The 19,551-nt window shown below is 35.2% G+C and overlaps 1 protein-coding gene across 2 annotated transcripts in view; it reads right to left on the bottom strand.

Annotated features, from left to right (window-relative positions):
• Nucleotides 1-19,551, bottom strand: part of gpc6a (glypican 6a) — a 141,611-nt gene that overhangs the window by 72,002 nt on the left and 50,058 nt on the right. For both annotated transcript variants that reach the window (XM_044101510.1, XM_044101520.1), the window contains exon 4: nucleotides 7,505-7,896. In XM_044101510.1, coding sequence (XP_043957445.1) covers nucleotides 7,505-7,896 — 392 coding nt within the window. The remainder of the gene's footprint in view (nucleotides 1-7,504; nucleotides 7,897-19,551) is intronic.

The following is a 19,551-nucleotide window of genomic DNA, read 5'->3' as shown; positions in this document are numbered from 1 at the left end:
TGTCCTCCCACTCACCATCAAGCTGACTGGATCTGTAACTTTCTGAATTTTCAGTTTGAAACAGAATCTACTATGCACTGTACAGAGGCACATAGAGCACATTTTTCCTTTCATTATCATTTCATATCATTTTCTTCAATTCCAGACAACATGCTGTCTTTCATTTTTCCCGAACATCCTGCAGTTCACCACAGATCAAAATCTTTTAATTAAAAAGGACATCTTTGGCGCAGCACATTTCCCGATGACGTGCCAACCTTTTTGAGCCAGTTGCCATCTGCCATCACAGCAATGTGGCTGAGGCCTTATCCCCTGCAAGCTGTGTGAGCTGTGAGCCATCAAGAGGGAAGTAGGCAGTCAAAAAGAGAGACATGGAAAGAGGGGCGGCGGGGTTCGTCTGGTGCATCTGTATCAGTGAGCTCTAGGTGACAAACATGAACTATGCAAGAGGTCATTTAATTTGCCCTGAAAAATCTGGGGAAAAAACAACAAAAAAGTCAACTGTGAATACCAAACTATGTAGGAATGAGTTTATACAGACCAAATTTCTCAAATTCCTGTGGGAACTTTGTTATGTAGCTTTAACCATTTTTAAACCGGCAGCTGTGATGTTTTCCAAATGGAAGATATTTTGATAAAGAAAACAAACAGACATTTGTCCAGAAAACAATTAAATCTAATTGTTTTCTGTCTAAAATTCCCATTTAGAGACCATGGACTGTTTGTTTTTCCCTGCTAATGATCAGCTCCTCTTCCTTACGCTGCATCTAACCTAAACCTGACTTGGAATAATTTCAAAAGGTCTAAACAACTACGACATCACATTCCCATGAATGAATTTAAAATTCTTCTTAAAAATAGTTCAATTGAAGAGTATAACTGGCATTCTTAAAACTCTTTTCAATTATTTTAAGAAGTCTTAATTTTACTGTCCTTGTATGTTTTTTTTTAATTTAATTTGTCTTTTTATGATATTTAAACTATCCATATCTTTTAACAAACCTCGAAAAAATAAATTAAATCTTATCTTATTAAACTTTGAGTTTTTCATCAGCAGCAATTACAATTATATAATTTCCCTTTGGGATCAATGAAAAAAAGATTTTAATTTATCATGATCAGTTGTCTGTCTGTCTTTCTGTCTGTCTGTAAGTCATGCTACGTGCAGCGTGTGCTCCTGGTACTCTAACTGTTGACTCCAAGGAATCCCGATAAAATATCTGTATGTTGCCAAAGAGCCCTTTGGAAATCCCATTATTAGCGAAGCTTACTTCAAAGTGTTGAAGTGAAGTGACACTTAATGTACCGGTCACTGAGGAAGAGCTGAAGAAGATATCTGTGAGTTTCCTGCTCTGTCTGCCTCTGCAGTTGGTGAACAGAACACAATGATGTTTTCACGGCTGCTGTGAAGCAGCTGTTGAAGAGACCAATTTTGGTTTGCAGTTGTGCTGGGGGTGTTTCAAAGCATCCCAGTTATTTTTCTTTGATTCAAGCACAGTGTGCTACTCAAAGAAATACCTGTTGCAACTTTCAAAAAAAAAAAAAAAAGAAAACAAAACAAAAGAAAAAATTTCAAAATAGCTTGGGTAAAAAGGCCATCCGAACATAAATTGTGGGACTTCTCACAGCTCCTGTAAAATTATCATGAACTGCAGTGGGTGGGCAGATGTCTACAGAAAAGGAAAACAAGTCAAGTGCCTGCAGAGTCAGTAATGTTCCAATAAACTTGTTCATGGGTTGAGAACAAATCTTTGAAAACAGTGAACAGAACAATACTGTTTTTAAGTATTATCATTTAACAATGCTCTGTTTGGAGTCGATTGTTTGGATATTTCATGGAGAAAGAGAAACAGTGATTTCCTTCCAGGCAGAGAAAATGTCAATTGTTTCCTGAGTGTTGTGTACAGGCAGCAGAAATGCAGTTCAGCTTTGTGGGGGCCTCTATTGTTAAATACCTAAAGTGATATTAAGTAAAGGCACCTGCTTTGGGAAATCAGCCATGCAAAATGCCGATTATGTAAGCAAAGAAAACAGGAGAGAATAAAATGCATGCCAGACAATAGCATAACCCAGATGTTAATGTTTAAGTTACAACAAATTTATTTCAGAGAAAATATGATAAAAACAAGTAAAAGTTCAAGCTGGAATTGTGAACCTAGTCCAAAATATTTGTGAAATATTGAAAGAAAAAATAATGTTCCTGGCTGAACTGGCACTTGGCTGGTTATACAACACCAGAGACTTACTGTCATATCTAGCAGCGAGGTAATTTCATGACTGGACTTATTGCACAGATGGCATCTTATTATGGTGCCACACTGTAAAGCACTGAGCTTCTGAGAGCAACCCATTCTTTCACCAGTTTGTAGAAACCATCTGCATGTCTAGGTGCAGAAGTGTAAACACCTGTGGGAACAGAAATAAAGAAACAACTAAAGAAATGATTTTGAAGAAGAGCCAATACTTTTGAAAAATATTGTATTTATATAACCTACAGGTAGCAGTGATTCATCAACTGCTTCAGCTTTGTCCTTAAACAAATCAAAGTAAAACAAATTAACATATTTAATTTTAAAGTTTAGTTTAAGTGGATTTCATTAAGTGGATTCCCTTAGTTTAAATTGAAGCGCAGACATATTGGCAATCTATAATGCATCTGTGAAACCAACACCACAGCTGAGTGCTAAATGCATGTTGCTATTGTAGCCTAGAAGTAGTTTAATAAAAAGCTAAAGGAAACATGAAGGAAAATTGTGGAAACCACACTAACCCAATGATGATGTTTCTCACATGCCAACAAATGGATCTGTAAGCACAACATTCATAGGTAAATGTGTAAAAATTAGAAATTGCCTTAAAGCTTCATTTGAAATAGTCTGACAGTTTGTGCTTGAAAATGAGTGTATAATAAGATCAGCATGCACCATAAGCCGTAAGGGAAAACAAATCCCTCTGTGCAAAATATCCCTCTCGCCTCCATCATCATGACTAAACATGCACAAAAGACTAGGCCAACTTCCCATGTGCATGGAGAGTGAACGATAAGTGCTCTAAATGCCTGAACTTTAAATCGTTCAAAAGGTCCAAATCCCTGCAATCTACTCTGAGCAGGTCCTAATGTGGCTGGACTGTGTTTTAAGTACATCATGGATAAAACTCTTAATGGTCATCATAAACTGTAAGCCAGAGAGATTCTCCTCTTAATCCAGGATCAAGGTTCAGGAAACTGTTCAGTGCAAGATGAGTGAAATCCCATTTTATGGAGGGATGTCTCTCCTATTTTGGCTGTAGTGTACAGGGAGCTGTCTACTAGCAGTAATTATGTATGGCTCATCATTGTCAGTGCATCGTTCTGTTCCAAAGCAATGTGAAGAACTGAAATGACAGATGGTTAAAAGCAGCCATTTCATGAGGGGGAAAAAAATAAACATTTTGTCATTTTAACTTGTTCAGTTTGAGTAGTAAGATAGTAAATAACTCAGACTTTTGGGATTAAACCTTAATGGTGACTTGTTGAAGTCATACAAACTGGGTAGAGCATGGTTTTCGACAGACCACATTACATCTCTACATTTGGCAGGAAGATGAAAATACCTTGTCTTAGACTGTTCTTCATTTTCCCATCTCTTAGTCAAGGATATTGCTCTCTTTTACCTTTCCGATAAAATCAAAAGGAAATTGAAATTCTTCACATTCACTCAGCATACCATAGACATAGTCTTCTGATGTGATGTTACATTTAGTATAACCTAATTTCCGGGAAAGAAATTATCTAAATGTACATACTCTGACAATCTTTAATGTGAAAAGCTCTCTGTATCCATAATGATTCATGCACTAAAAAAGTAATTTAAGTGAAGGCAAATGACTCCACATGAAGGCGATAAGGCAAACTGCATGTCGCACCGTATCTCTGCACTACTGCCTTGATAAGCTGCACGATTAGTCTTTTCCCGTGGTAGTAATAAAAACAATGATATATTCAGTAAAAAAAAAAAAAAGCTTAAGATTTACCTCCACCTCGTTTTGTACACACATGTTTATTGTTTTATTTTTACAATAAGATTGAACTGTCTATTCTATCTTTCCACCCCATAAACCTACATAGTTTTTATACCCAAAACTGATAAAATAAAGCTAAAAAAACTTTGGACCTTATTAACATTTGTAGTGAAGATCTGCAAAAGCTTAAAATGAATAACTTTTAGTGTTTACTGATTAAAATATATATATTAAAATTAAAATCAGCCTTTAATTTTAATGTATTCATGGCTAAGTCCACCTAGATTTATTTATTTTTTTTTAGAAATAATGTTTTTATAAAAAGCACAATTTTCACTCTAAATAGGTCCCCAGAGCATGACAACAAAATTGGGCCACAGCATCTCCTTCAAGCCATTTAATGGGTATTAGGTACTTGTAAAATTATTCATCCTTTCTTTCCCAGCCAGGACTGTTTGTTGTCAGAAATATCATTTTTAGTCTCGTCTAACCAGCACATAGTTTCAGCTATGAGCCCAAACATAATTGGACTCTACATGTTTACAAATGTGACGGATGACCAAAAATACTTATTTCTGCCATACCTAATGAATAAATGATCAAGATCTAAATGGCATTTATTTGATTCCACCATTGTCAAATTGTAATATATACTTTTTCACAAAAATTATGACAAAAATTATTTAATTTTTTAACATCCAACATGAGGTCATATGCCAAGCACTGCATTATGAAATTGCAGTAAATTAGCAATTCTCATTTGTGACTGGCCATGACAAAACCAGAAAAAAATCTCAGGAGAGTTTTGAGTTACTTACAGATTCTGAAAGTGTGGATTTTAAGCTTTTTAATGATGTCAAACACAGAAATCAATAATAAAATGAAGATGTAGTTGGCCACTCCCAAAACAGCTCGGATTAACTCCATGAATTTTTTTTTTTTTTTTTCATAAATTCAACTAATATATTTTGCAAACAAACAAAAAAAAATTAATCACTATTTTCTCAGAAATGTATTTTTAACGACAGGACAAAGACAGGCTGTGGAAAGACAACTATGTTGTGTCAGTCAACTTCTCATGTTGAGTTTGCTGGGGGTCCGTCTGTCTGACAATTTCCTACGGTACCACACTGCTTCCTGGAAGCACCTAATAATTGATGAGAATACACCTGATTCAGAATGGCAGTGGGTTTTAGTTGTAGGTGGTGGTGAGTGTAGAGGTGCCCAGTTTAAGTTCATTTTTCTCAACTTTTCACTGTTAGTGAAGTTAATAGCAGCTCAGTATTGAAGATTATCAAAAATGAGAGATTATTTATGGAAGAGGTTTAGAAAAGATCTAATGGCTTTTTAATTTTTCCAATAACAAGCAACTAAGAAAACTATAAATAGGGATGGGCATGCAAAACACAACACAGCGTTATAATACAGCAATGAAAGTTAAGGTTCCTACGTGTTTAAAAGTTGCTTAAATCACAGATTTTTTGGTATGAGATATGCAGTATAATGCATGAATTCTCTGTAAGGCCTGTGAACCTTTTTACTTTTTATTATGCTGACTGTAATATTAAGAATTTAACTGAAGAGTTTTTCACTCGAGGCCTTTATTATACATCTATGGAATCCTGTGTATTCAATTCTACCACAAAGAATCGAGTTTCAACTTTAGAAATGTTTTTATGCTTTTTAAACATTTATCTATCTTCAGATCAAACGTTTTTCCACCAAATTGAAACTAATTTCTTTATCAAAGTTTACATCTAATTTACCTCTTTGCACTTTTACTCTGGTTTGTCTAATATTCTCTTCTCTTTATGTTATTCCCCCTTTTGTATTGAAATAAAAAGTAGGCTTGGAGCCAAGAGGCACTCAAAAATTTATTGTATCTCTTCTGCTGATTGGAAACCAATTTAAAACCTAATATTTGATTTTGTGGAAGTTTTTTAGAGTTTTATGAGATTTGAGTATACAATGAGAAAAGAGAGCTTATATAAAAAGTGTTAAAAACCTGCTTAATCAGCAGTTGAAAGAAAGTATTACGATGTAACAAAGGTTTTTAATTGTGGTTTCTACTTTTCATCAATGGACTGTGCTAAACGTGTTCAGACAAAATTACAGGCATGCCGACCAGATTTAACTCGCAATCATTCAGACATCAAGAGACTAAAATTAATATATTTAGGAAAGGAAAACTGACTTTAAATCTAAAACTTTTCAATTTAAAGTTTTACATATTTACATTTCCTACAATTTAAGCATGTCCAATAGTGTAACTAACTACAGTAACTGTGGGTTATATCACCTTATCGAAGAACCAAGTGCTTCCTTAGACATTTTAATGACAGTATCTTGTCTTCTCAATAAACATTGTCACTGGTTCTCCCCTGTTCTTTATTAGATTCATTGTAATGTGTAGTTGCAACAGCAGAATACCCTACAAGACCACCAGCTTAGAAGATTCTCCTACCAAGTCATTTAGTCATCACAATTTGGCCTTTTGTGAATTTTCACATATCTTTGTACTTCTAAAACATCAATTATGAAGACAAAATGTCACCTTGCTTCCTAATATATTACACCGATTAACAGGTACCATGATTAAGAAATTTTTAGCGCTATCCATTTTATCTGTCAGTGGTCGTTATGTTTTGCCTGACTGGTGTATATAGTATGAGTAGCTATAGGCATACAAAATATAACATGTCATGAATTCTGTGCTTATTTTAAAACAATGAGTGTTTTGGAGGAAATAAATCTCATTGGATATGCACTTTAATCTCTTTTTCACAAAGCTTTGCTCTCTGTGGGTGATTTTGAGGTTTTGTACAGCAAATTATGTGGAAATAATTCTACATATAGAAAATAGGCCACCCACATCTGAAGATCTGAAGCGTTCAAAAACATTTAATTTTTACCTCTTAAGAAGATAAAAGCTGATTTTAAAGGAGTGTAACATAAAGAGCAAAGAGGAAGACAAGTGCGTTGTAGAGAGCATGAAAGAGAGAAGATGGTTCAATGTATGATACTTGAGAAAAGAGAATTTGAAGCCCTCCCTCATTTATTTGCAAGTGTCCATTGTATTTAGTCTTCACAACATCTAAAGCAGCTGAAATCATCTTCCTGGTATTAAAGCTGGTATTTATTCTACTCAAAGAAAAAACAGAATTAAAGTATTTGTGTTGGCAACACTGGCCTTCTCTAAGAGAGTAACTCTTCTGCACTTAGTTGTCATGTGTTACACAACAGTCTTCACTGAGATTTTACTGAATACTAAAAGCTAAAGTCACAATAAATAAAGAAACCTCTATTTAGACATTTCAGTTCAAATCATCATGTAGAAAATGACCTCTGCCCTTAGAGTGCAAAAAAATGTTGAGCAAAAATAACTTAAACTGAATACACTTCAGGTCAACTGAAAACAATACATTAGCAGAAGATTGTAAGCAGAACAAACACTCACAAACATTTACTAGGAGTAGCTAGGAGATGTAAATTTTTTTCTCACCTTGGCGACCCTGTTGGCAACCTCACGACCCACCGTTAGCCCTTGAACAAATGTCCGTGCAGCAATGAATGCTCTGGTGACCTGAGCCTTCAGCTTCCTTGGCACGTCTCCAAAGGGCTTTAGCTGATCTGTGTATTTGGTGACACACTCCAGGTAGTCGTCTGTGAAGTGATACTGGGAGTTAAGCAACTGGAACATGCGTTCCAGCAGCCTGGACCAGAAGTCATTCAACATCTCCTCCAAGTTGACGTTGCCCCCCGTGTAATAGCGCTTTAGTTCAGTGAATAGGTCCTGGAACACCTCAGAGTTCTGCATATACAGCTTCCCGTATGTCTTTGTAAACATACTGTTGAGAGATTTTTCAGAGTTGTCCAACAGCTCCAAGAAAAACTCTAGGTGGAAAAAGGGTTTGGGAAAAGGGGGTAGAGATGAAAAAGGCATTTAGTTCATTAATGAAATATTTACATCACCTGTTTAACTTAAAAATAGGTGCATAAGTAGAATCCACTAAAGCTACTTTCCTGGCCTATTATTTCACTTAATGGCACCTTTTATGATCCTGTCTGCATCGACAGTAGCAATATAAAGCAACCAAATATAGGTACTTGATTATGTGAAAGTCAGTGCAGAGCATTAATAATTTAATAGCAGAAATAATGGGCCACAAGATCCATGAATGATTAATGTAAAGGTTCTGATTGCACACTGTAACAAAATATTCATAAGTTTTGGATGCGGACACCAGTATACATTATCATCCCGAGTGCCCACCATTGTTCCCAGATGCAATAATTTTGCTTTAAAACAGAGAATTTAGAACTGAATAATGCTGAATTGGGGCTTTATTTTCTTAGAATCACTTGAGATTTCCAGTATGACATTTTTTTTATGAAAGAAGTCCATCTGCTTTCTTTTAATCATTATGTTTGTCAGAGATTTGAGCTTGTTGAAAACACACATAAACTTGATTTTTCAAAATATAATAATGAAAGAATAAATATTGAGTTGGTTCAGTGTTTGAAATTTGGAGGCCCAGTAATCATCTTGAACTCACTGCCAGTGTTGCTAAAACCGTCCATTAATCATTTTTGCAGTGTGGCAGGGCACATTTTTGCTCCTAGAAGAGGCCACTACAATCATGGACAACTATTCTGACGAGGGGATCAAGCAAGTATGCAATACTGTTTATTATACAGTCAGGAAAGTCTGAATAGACATACTGTAAATATGAAAACAAAAGTGTATAAAGATGCATTTTTCTATTTGTAGGGTAAGCAGTAAGGGTCAAGACTGACTTTTTGTTGTTCTTTTATTGGAGGTTGGTAAGATTCATTTTTACCTCTTTCATCAAACTAATTGTCTTTTTTTGACTGGCATATTTAAACTAGTTTAAATTCCCTTCAATTTGTTTCAAATCAATCTTGTACGAGAATGTCCTCCATCTTTGTCACTCTTGCTAAAATACTGGAAATATATTTAACATAAACTATGAGACTGACATAATCAAATTTGGCAAGAAATAAATTAGCTCTCTCAACAAAAGACAAAAATTCAGCACAACCAACAAAGGTAAACTGGGAACAAAGACTTGAGACAATATACTGTACATTTTGTTTATGATTATATGATTTAACATGCACATTCAGTAGTTTTATCAGTTGTCTTAATGTACAATCAACAAGATAGTTTTTTTGATAAACTTCAAGTAAATTTATGCATGGACACTTCTATTTGTTCAATCAATGTGCCTCAGCTGTTTATTGTGTGGAGGGAGTTCTCATAAATGTGACATGTGCATAAATAAATCAAGACCTAAGTTTTTCCTGCAGTAGATAATAGAAAGCATCACATTTGCCCTGGCAACGTGATTTCACTCCATATTACAGCTCTGCCATATTTTTTAATTTACCAGTAAATCTGCCCATCACCTTGGAGCTACAGAAAATGTGATTCATCAGGCCATATCACCTTGTTGTGTTCCTGTTTATATCTAATACTAATCTATTAGTGGGTGCTTTAAACAAAGAAAAAAAATAGATCAGTTTGGGCATCTTGTGTGGCCTAACGTTACACCGTCTCAACACAATGTGTTTTAAAAGCTTTCTACCACAGGGCGTGCTCCGGTGGCATAAGGTTAGCGCGCCCAATGTTTGGAGGCCTTCAGTCCTCGACGCGGCCGTCGCGGGTTCGATTCCCGCATGTCTTCTCCCCTCTCCTTCCCTCTTTCCTGTCAGCCTACTATGATAAAAGGGACACTAGAGCCCACAAAAAGGACCCCCTGGTGGGAAAAAAAAAAAAAAAAAAACTTTCTACCACAATCAGCATCAGCAGAGACCTGCATTAACTCTTATGCTGAACTGCACAGCCTGGCATCACTACCTGCATCCTAAAAAAATTAAGCAGTTCCCTGTTCAAACTATAAGCTTAGTTTTTAAAAAGCAAATTGGAATCATTTATCTTCAATGACTTCAGGCATACATGCCGAAATGCTCAAGAGTGATAATACTATTTAAACACTTTAAACAAAATTATACCATTTTCTTTGTCACATCTGCTTACGTTGCTTTCTGCCATGTGAGCTCTTGCTCTCCTGAGTATTTAATCAGCCAACAAAGAAAAAAATGAAAGGAAAAAAGAGAGAATTAACAGGGGAGTCTCACTGAAGCCTGGCTAATAGGATCCCATGTTCCTAAGCAAAAAGGCGTAAATGTTGGGAAGATCATAACACATTTCTCCAAGCACAAATGTCAAACATTCCCCCACCCATCCTTGTAAACAAACACGCTGCAAATGTTTCACGTGTCAGGCTTGCTAATAAACCATCAGAGGAGCTCTTCTCCAGGCCGCCTGGCTGACATTTCTGTGCTCTGTAAATAATAGCAGTCCTGTCCTGAAATGTTGGTCATGTCTGATTGAGTAAACATGTTTCCCAGCATGATTAAATTGTATTTTTTAAAAAAAAGCCTCGTCAAGTATAACTTGTTTTTTGTGAAATAATGTTGTATGTCATTAACTGCTATACTTAATTAGGACACTTACAGTACACTTTAAATTAAGGTAAAAACAATTAAATTAACAGGCAAACAACCATTTCTTTAGTTATTTTTCATTTTTAACAGCAAATGTCACTACCATATGTCCATCCAAATTCTTCCCAAACAAAATTTAATTCCTTTTAAAAGCTTCGTGATACAGAACAAAAAATAAACAAACAAACAAACAAAAAAAAACGATCTTCATATAATTGTTTCATGCATTTAAATTGCTATAGATCTAACTGTGTGTCTATGAAAGCAAACTAAATGTTGAAGCAGAAGTGAGAGTGTCTGAGGAGGAGCATGTTTAAATAACCCACCGGCTACACCAAGAGGGCTAATCCAAACACTTCATCAAAGCTCTGTTCACTTGAAATACTTGAAATATTTTAGATATTTAACTGCTCTTGTCATGTTTTACAAAGTCCTAAACCTCAAGCGTGAATGTCAAAAAAAAAAAGTTCTAAACTAATTTGACCATTCACAACACTTTTAAGAAGATTGTACTAAAATTATCATCTGAACATTCCTTTTGATAACATTTTTGTCACCTTTTTTCTTTTCTTTCGGCTGAATTGGCACAGCAGGTCCCACACTTACAACAGCAAAGGGACTATTCCCCAATCATTCATTCTACTTTCTTTGCAGCTGAATGACCTGCCATTACACCAACATTAGTTTAAATATTAAGAGCCCGCAGGGCCTTTTTTCATTCCATTTTTTCAATTAGATCTGAATCAAGGACATGTAACCCCCTGTGTATTGGGAACGTAAAATTCTATCCTTGTTACCATTTAAACGGCTCTAAAGATAGGAAGGGAACGTGGCATGACAAAACTCATTGGCTCTGTAGGCTGCACGTGTAATGTGTCACACTGCAAAGTGTAATAGAGTTATTTGTCACTTTACAGACAATCCAGAATTGTAGAAAGCAATAAAAGTTGCCCTTTGGTTATTCAATTTGTATGCATACTGTACTTCTGCCAAGTCTTTTTCAGTTTATTGACTGCTATCACAGCCCACTCCCAAGAATTTAATGCAAAATTTTCAAAGACATTACATAGCTGAAACGGTGTCTTGGTGTCTTCTAAAATTATACATCAAACTAGATTTTAAATTATTACCTCATCCCTCATTAGCATAAATATTTGCAGATTTTTTTTATTTCATTTTTTTTATTTATTTTTTAAAATTATTTCTGGTCATGTTTGCCATCAAGGTTTGTTACCTGGAAAACACACAATCCTGATAGTTTCAAATGGCAGCAGAAGCTTTCCAACTCATGCAGTGTGATTTGCTTTTCACAGGCCAAAGTACATATTTTGCAAAGGAATTATCATTCAGAACTATTGACCTTGGATAACATTCAGCTGCTCAGCCTTCTGGGTGTTAATAATGGGAAATATGTCAACAGAGGGCTTTATTCTCACTGACAATACATTAGAAAATAATTCCCCCCAAATCTCCTGAGTAAAGAAGGTTGTATAAATCAAAGGCTGAAATATATGGTGGTTTAATAATATAATATTATCAAAAAACTGAGGGTATGCAGATAAGAGGCTTTTCTTTTTCATTTTCATATTTATATCTCTACATTAAGTCAACCTTTGCTTGGTCAAATACTTATATATCTGCATATCTTTCAGGATGTTGTGCAATAAAATATACCAATATTGCAATGAAAACTTTACATTATGCCTCTAATAAAAGGTTGCTCCTCATAAAAATCCTACTATAAGTCCCATTAAAGATCCTAAATGTTCCAAAATTATTTCAATAACAAAATCCAGAATATTTTATTGAGTGTAGATTTTGAACTGCACTTATGTAAATTGCCTTAACATAAAAAAATCTGAATTTCTAAATAAAGTTGAAGGTCAGTAAACATGCAAATAACATTTTTGCTATGTATGGATGCTTGATATGTTCTTCAAGGAAAGTTTTCTTTTTCTTTTTAGTTGCTGCATCAATGTTGCTGTTAATATTCTTCTCATCAGTTTGAATCATTTTGATACATCAGCTCCTTGCTTTTCCAATAAAAGAATCCATAAGAGGTGTGGTAAAATGAGTCTTTGTGTAAGTGGCAATCATAATCGAGACTGGACCTCATAATTTTCCTGTTGCATGTAAAATATACGCAGTGTATTCATACCCTTGAAGTAATTCTGAGCGTGAAGAATCCATTTTCTCTGGGAACCGTGCAAAGGGCTCCTTTGATATCTGTCCTAATTACTGTAAATAATTATTATGATTAATAAAGGTGACCCTTCTGTTTCACTGATAATAACACTTTATCCACAAAAGAAAACACGCCCTCACCCATTAATTTTACTTTGCCCTCTTTACAAAGGCAGTCACTCATTTCTTCTGGCCTAAAGCAATGGAAACTCTCATTGCAAGTATAGGTAATTAAGAGCAATTTTCAATTAATGGTCCAAGAGTCTTGAATGGCCAGTGGGTAGTTATTGTACAAAGCAAATATTATTACATTTTGTAAGTTATGCATTGGTAATTTTATCTCATTTTAAAAGTAAAATAGATTTTTAGCTGTCAATACAGAAACTAAAATATATTGCTTCTCTGAAAGAAAGAAATAACTTATAATAAATTGAAAAATGGTTCATTATTTTCTAAAAAAATAAGGGTTTAGTTTTGTATTCAGCTAAAATATTTTAATGAGAAATTTTACAGAGTTTAACAAGAGAGACTGGTGCACGAATATGATTTCAAACTTTTTCTAATGGGGATTTTCACAAGCAAAAAATGAAAAGTTTGTATTAGTGTTAGTAGCAATGTTCTTCTAGCTTAAATTTTGTGTAGACTACCTAGCAACAGTATATCTGTTTAATGATTTCTTTGAACTACTTGCTGCCCCACCACAAACCAACAGCTTCTCCATACTTGGTCTGTTCATTATGCTGCTTGTCTCACCAAAACGACAATACTTTGTTTGTGTAGACTGCAAAAGCCTGTCCAAACCAAAGATGAAAGAACCAACAACAAATGACGTAGTAAGTCAAACTTAAGCCATTTAAAAACTACAAAGTGATTCTTTGCCAAACCCACCGGCTGGTTGGGTGTTTTCACTTCAGTGAATACATTGCAAACACGACTAAACAATAAGCAGAGAAAGCGTATCGTCGTTCAGGGAGATTCCCTTGCTATATCATTCACTAGGCTCACTAAGCTGTCATTAGCTTTACTGGGTTTATAAATTCTTTCCCAACAACCAAACCAAACTTTTACTGATCAGTTCAAGTAGGCCAATTATTTGCAAAATTTATAAAAATGTATTATTTAACTACTTACAGTATTTTGATTCAGTAACTACTGTCATAGACACCAGTTTTGTGAAAACTGTACATTGATTTTGGAAACACACCAATACCGCAAAACACACTTTGACTTTAAAAGTGGACTAGTATATTGTGATGTATTAATATTAAATCACACCAGTGCTTTCAGGCTGTTGTTTACATTTCACATGGAGACAGAATGCTTTGCAACCTAGCTCTTGGGTTATTTGTAAAAATATTTTGACATGCGCTTTTCTGTTTCTTTTTCATTTTTAATATCTGGCACTGATGCCTTCCTTTCAAATCACATATACACATTTAACAACATGAGCAATATGTGTACAATCAACTATTTCAGTTTTAGTTCTCCTGTGGTCTGGTTGAAATATTATCTTTGAATTTTTCTTTATCTGCTCCACCTCAGTAGTGTCAGTCTCAACGCTGCTCCTCTGCTTTCTTCATTTTTTTACGAAAAAAATTCCAATATTTATTACGTTTTAAGATAAAGCTACAACAAATAATTCTTATAGATGTAATAGTCATATTAGACATCGGACAGTTAAAATATACCATCGTTTTTTAAAAAAAAAGTTAGTTTCAAAACCTCTTCACTCTTTTATCAGACTGTCTTATGAAATATTCTTTTCATAAGCTGCAGGAAAAGTGTCAGAGTGACGGGTGCTTTCACTGATTGGATAGTTAGAGTAATGCAGAGTGGTCTCTCCCCCACCTGTTGTGCATCAGCAGTCAGTAGTGGCAATGCTCTATTTGACCAAGATCTTTCAATTCAGTTTATATTCTGTACAAAATCTTAACTTAAAAATTGATATTTTATGATCAAACATTTTTACCTTATTCTGTGTAGCAGATATAGCAGGTGATAAAACAAATAGTTTTTATTTATTCAGTTGTTTTTCTGCATTAAGTAATTTCAGCATTAGTAGCATAAGAAAAGTCTTGGTCATAATAGGTTCAATGTACTATTTAACATGTAGATAAAACACAAGAGTAATTTGTGTTATGCTTTTTATTTGAACATTCTGAGCAGTTTACTTGCCTGATTTGTTTAAAATTCAGAAACATCTGTTTTCATTTGTATCCCTGTTGGTGTTGATGATTCACAATCATCAATTAAGAAAAGACGTGACAGCAGGGACCTAATTATGACATGAATTAACATATCCTAATGAGGCAGGATGCGGAAGAAGGTATTAGTCAGTGGATCCCACCCGTATCTATAATTAAAAGGACCATCCGGTGGTGATGAAAGACACAAACAAAAAAAAAAAAAAAAGTAAAAGCAGGTGCCAGAATTCAAATATTCTGGGAAAAATATCTAACAAGAGATCACAAAGGTGGCAAATAACTATTAAAATAGTTAAGGACATGAGCAAAAAGGTTTTTAATAAAAACAGCAAAGGTGAGGCACAGAGTTTAAATGTATATAATTTTGGTCAAAGAGGATGATTATAAAATATGAAAAAAAATGTCACTTTGAATGTGATACAACTATTTAATTTCAATATTATTGCTTTTTCAGATGACTGTGAAGGAGAGTCACCTTATCTGTCGTAGCTCTTCTTTGGTATTCAGACAATATTCTGAAAACCTTATCATTTGTTTTATCAATCAATCCCACAAAGATCCAAAAAGGACAAAGAAGCAAGATCATAAAAATGTCTTTTGGGAGTTTACTCTGGTGGAACGTGGAGTACTAGATTTGTTGAAGCAGTGAAAAACACACTCTGACATAGCCAGCTCTGTTTTCACAGTGGTATCGTTCACCTTTTTACTGACCTATGCAGACACTTAGGTTTTCATCACAATGTAGGGCAGCTCAGACTCCCGCTCACTCCCTGAACCAGACAGTTTTCTTTAAAAAACACTTGTGCTGACAGGAGCCTTGAGTTGTTTATACTGAATATTTTGTGTAGATAGTGAAGTTCTGTTTCACAGAAAACATTGTGTAACTTTGTGAGCTTGTGATCCCTTCATCTTCTGACCATGTTTTCACTTTTTCTGTTGCTGAAAGTGTTAAAAAGCATCTAAGTGGCGTGTAACTTTGACATGTACCACCTCCCCGAACATTACAGTAGAGCCAGCACATCTCCTGCAGTGAATCTTTTTCTGTAGTCCTTTTGCAAAAATGCTTTAGAATTAGTGTGGATGTGGTATTAAATGTGTTAAAATCTGCATCTTTTGCAGATTTTTTTTTGTGTGTTTTGCACCAGAAAAGAAAAAGGATAGATATTGATTAAAGTGAATGGCAGGTTTTGCATTATTTTTCATTTATCATAATCAAATTCACTTTATTCCATAAATGAGAGCACCGAAAGCCTTGATCCCTGCGTAATATTGCTCCACATTGATGACAATGCATTTTCCCAGTTATTGTGTGCTGGGAGACAGAGCACAGAGCCAGCGACCAGGTGGCAAACTCCCTTCCTACCACATGCATGATGCATATCACACTAAGGCTGACAGCATCAATAAACGGGGCTCATAATTAAAGCCTGCTGCTGTTGAATATAGAAGAGCGAGAGGCCAGCCTCTCGAAGAACATCAATCACACTCTGACAGCTCATTTAAAACATCTTTAAAATTAAAGTTGCAGCAGCCCTTGCCTCTGAAAAAGAAGAGGAAAAAAAATATAGTGTTTTATGAAGGCTAAGTGTATCTACCCTGAAATCTATGCGCAAAAAGGTTAGGGGTAGGATTTATTTTATGCTGAGAGCTGACAGACCTAAAAAAAGAGAGGCAGGGTGTTCTCCTGCCTCAAAGAAATGACTCTACTGAAGCTGTACACAGCAATCTCTTACAGCAGCCGAGACCACGGGTCGCATATTTGTTTAGGATAAAAGACTTTTAGACAAAAAGAAGCTCAACCAGCTTGTCAAAGCAAAACCTGTTCTCTGTTCAGCATTTTCAGCGTTCAAAGGACCAGATTAATATCCTAATTCACCATCAGGTTCTGTACTTATGAGAGAATATATTTAAGCCAGTTGCTTTTATACATATTTGCATGCTGATTTGAAGTGTACAGCAGATTAGGATACAAGAAAATTTTCCCACACAAATAACCTTAAATTTAAGAAACAGCATTTCAATTTACTGAGGTACTATCACAGAGAAGCCACATAGATGCGATAATTTCTATGTAACTGTCTTCGTTAAAATCTGAATGTATAATTCCTCTGAATGTAAAAGCTATATACGTTACAAGAAAAAAACATTTAGCTACTGCAGATGAAAAATCAATGGAATATACCAGTAGGGACCTGTTTGGCTTTGCTTTATGTCCCTTTTTGATAAATGCAGAGGAGCCACGTGGACAAAATAACAGCTACTGAATGTTAAAGAGGCTCCCTGAAGGCAGATAATGATTGCCAATTTCAACAATTTGACCAAGTCCGGTGCTGTGTTTTGCATCCATGCAGCTCCGTTTCTACCTGGACTCAGTAACAAATTATTTGCACAGCAAATTGTTAAGCAGAGACCTATTCCTATAACAAAATTATTATTTAGTCGTAACCCAGTGAAATGCTGCAGAAGAGTCGACTCGTCAGTCACTGATATCTCAGTGTGGTAAACAAACATAATAATGTGATACAGCAGTGGTTTAGATTATCATTCTTAAAAAAATTCATTAGACATTTTAAACCGACTGAATATATTCTGTCGGTTTATGCATGAGATTCTTTTAAAGCAAATTGTATCATAATCATGACACAAATACATAACATGGGTTTTCAGATAATGTGCAGCCCTATTTTGTATTAGGTAGTGTTCTTAAACTCAACCTTCTGTGCTTAATTGTAATAATTTTGTATTTATAAGCTTCAACATATTCATCAAACTAAAAAACACAACAAATTGACCAAATATTTCAATTCTGATTTTGAAGATAAGTTTATTAGCTATAACGGCAACACAATGATTTTCTGTTTAAGGTTACTGTATCCATTTACTGCAGTTTAGAAAAAGTGTGGCAATTAGCAATCTTAACCTGAAGCAAAAAGTTTTAATGCTCCATGCTGCTTGACAGGCATTTGAGATTGAATATTTTCTACAGCATTTATGACTTTTACTTTGGACACTTTGGCTTTCTTCCAGAGCTCAACAACATGTGTTCTGGGTTAATTAGGGAAGTTATTCTGACCTTAGCAGTGAATGTGCATGGTTATTTGTCTCTGTTAGGTCTTTGTTGTCCTGGTGATAGACTGGGAACCTGTCCAAGGTTTACCCTGGCTTCACCATAGGACAACCTGGACAGGTCCCCAGTGCCATCACACCCAACCAGGATGAAGTGTGTATAGAAATTAAACGAGTGAATCGTTTCACTTTACAGTCTAAGATTGACATAATACTTAACCCTACTACAGTAATTGACAGGAACACAGAAAAACAGACAGAGGAAATAATGTTAGAGAAACACTTTTGTTTTCAGGACCCTCTGTCCTCTCCATGTTTCATATAAAAAATATTAATAATAAATAAAAAAAATCAGTATCTATTTTAAATTTTTAGAGAAGAACAGGCAAGAAAAATCACACTGATCATACTACTAGCCCTAAAATGGAAAGAAGGTGAGGAAGGAACAGCTGAATCATTTAAGCGTAAGAGATGTGTGGGATTGCCTCCAGTTGAGATAAAACAGGGAAATGACAGGTGGAAATTTGTGGAATGCTGGTGTGACAAGAATGTAGTTGCGCTTTAAATAAATAATGAGAATGAATTATAAGAGAGAACCAATGCCAAAAGGCATGGCTTCGGCGTAGGAATAAAAGACAAAAGAAAAAAGGAGAAAGTCTTTCAGACTGATCTTCCTATGACTTGTTCACATTAGAGCAAGAAAAAACTCTACATCAACATAAAACTACTAAATTATTCCACCCAGCACACATGTGTAAAAGCACCTTTTACACTCCAATCTGTAAATGTGCCTTTTCTGGCATTGTGCTAATAAACTGTTAAATCCTCGCTCAAGTCCCAGTATAGTCACTCTCTGACACAGTCAGTCGAAAAGAGAATCAGTAAAACCCAGCAAGAATGGTTAACGGGGATGCACAGGAAATCCAAAACAGGATGTTGAAAAAGAAAAGCATTGAAGGCTTGCCTGTGGTCTGTTTGTCTGAATAGATCCTTTGTGCCTATGTGGACAGTTCTTTTAAAGAGCAAGGCAATCTCCTGCAAACATTACTCCTGCCACAAATCTGTGACCAACGTGGACAAAAGCAGAGGATGCTACTTGGACCTTTCATAGTGACGTACAAAAATGCAGATCGATGGACGGGAAGGCCAGCTGAAATGGGCTTCTATATAGACTAGGATTCAGAAGACTAACAAATATAACAGCTTTTTTGATTCTTTTATTCCTACACAAAAGAAATATCTTTTTAAAATTGCTTTCACCCTTAGCGGTACATTCAGGTGGCCAAATACTTAGACATTGTAATTCAGACAAGGACATTTGTACATAATAATATGTACAATAATATGAGAAACACAAAACACTAAAATATTTCATACTGAAAAGAAAACCAAGATAATACAAGACAGGCTTTTAAAGAATTTATTATCATTTGAGGGGGAAAAAACCCCAAAACAAAAAAACCTATCCAAACCGACCTGACCAGATTGTTTTGTTCAGTTCTGATTACTGCCAGAACCACATTGTTAACACACAACTAACATGAAACCTGTCTGACAATTTGAA

This window comes from Gambusia affinis, linkage group LG02, assembly GCF_019740435.1.
Source record: "Gambusia affinis linkage group LG02, SWU_Gaff_1.0, whole genome shotgun sequence".
NCBI classification, from domain to species: domain Eukaryota; kingdom Metazoa; phylum Chordata; class Actinopteri; order Cyprinodontiformes; family Poeciliidae; genus Gambusia; species Gambusia affinis.
The sequence above is the reverse complement of the archived record's forward strand: the minus strand, read 5'-3'. Positions and strand labels throughout refer to the sequence as shown.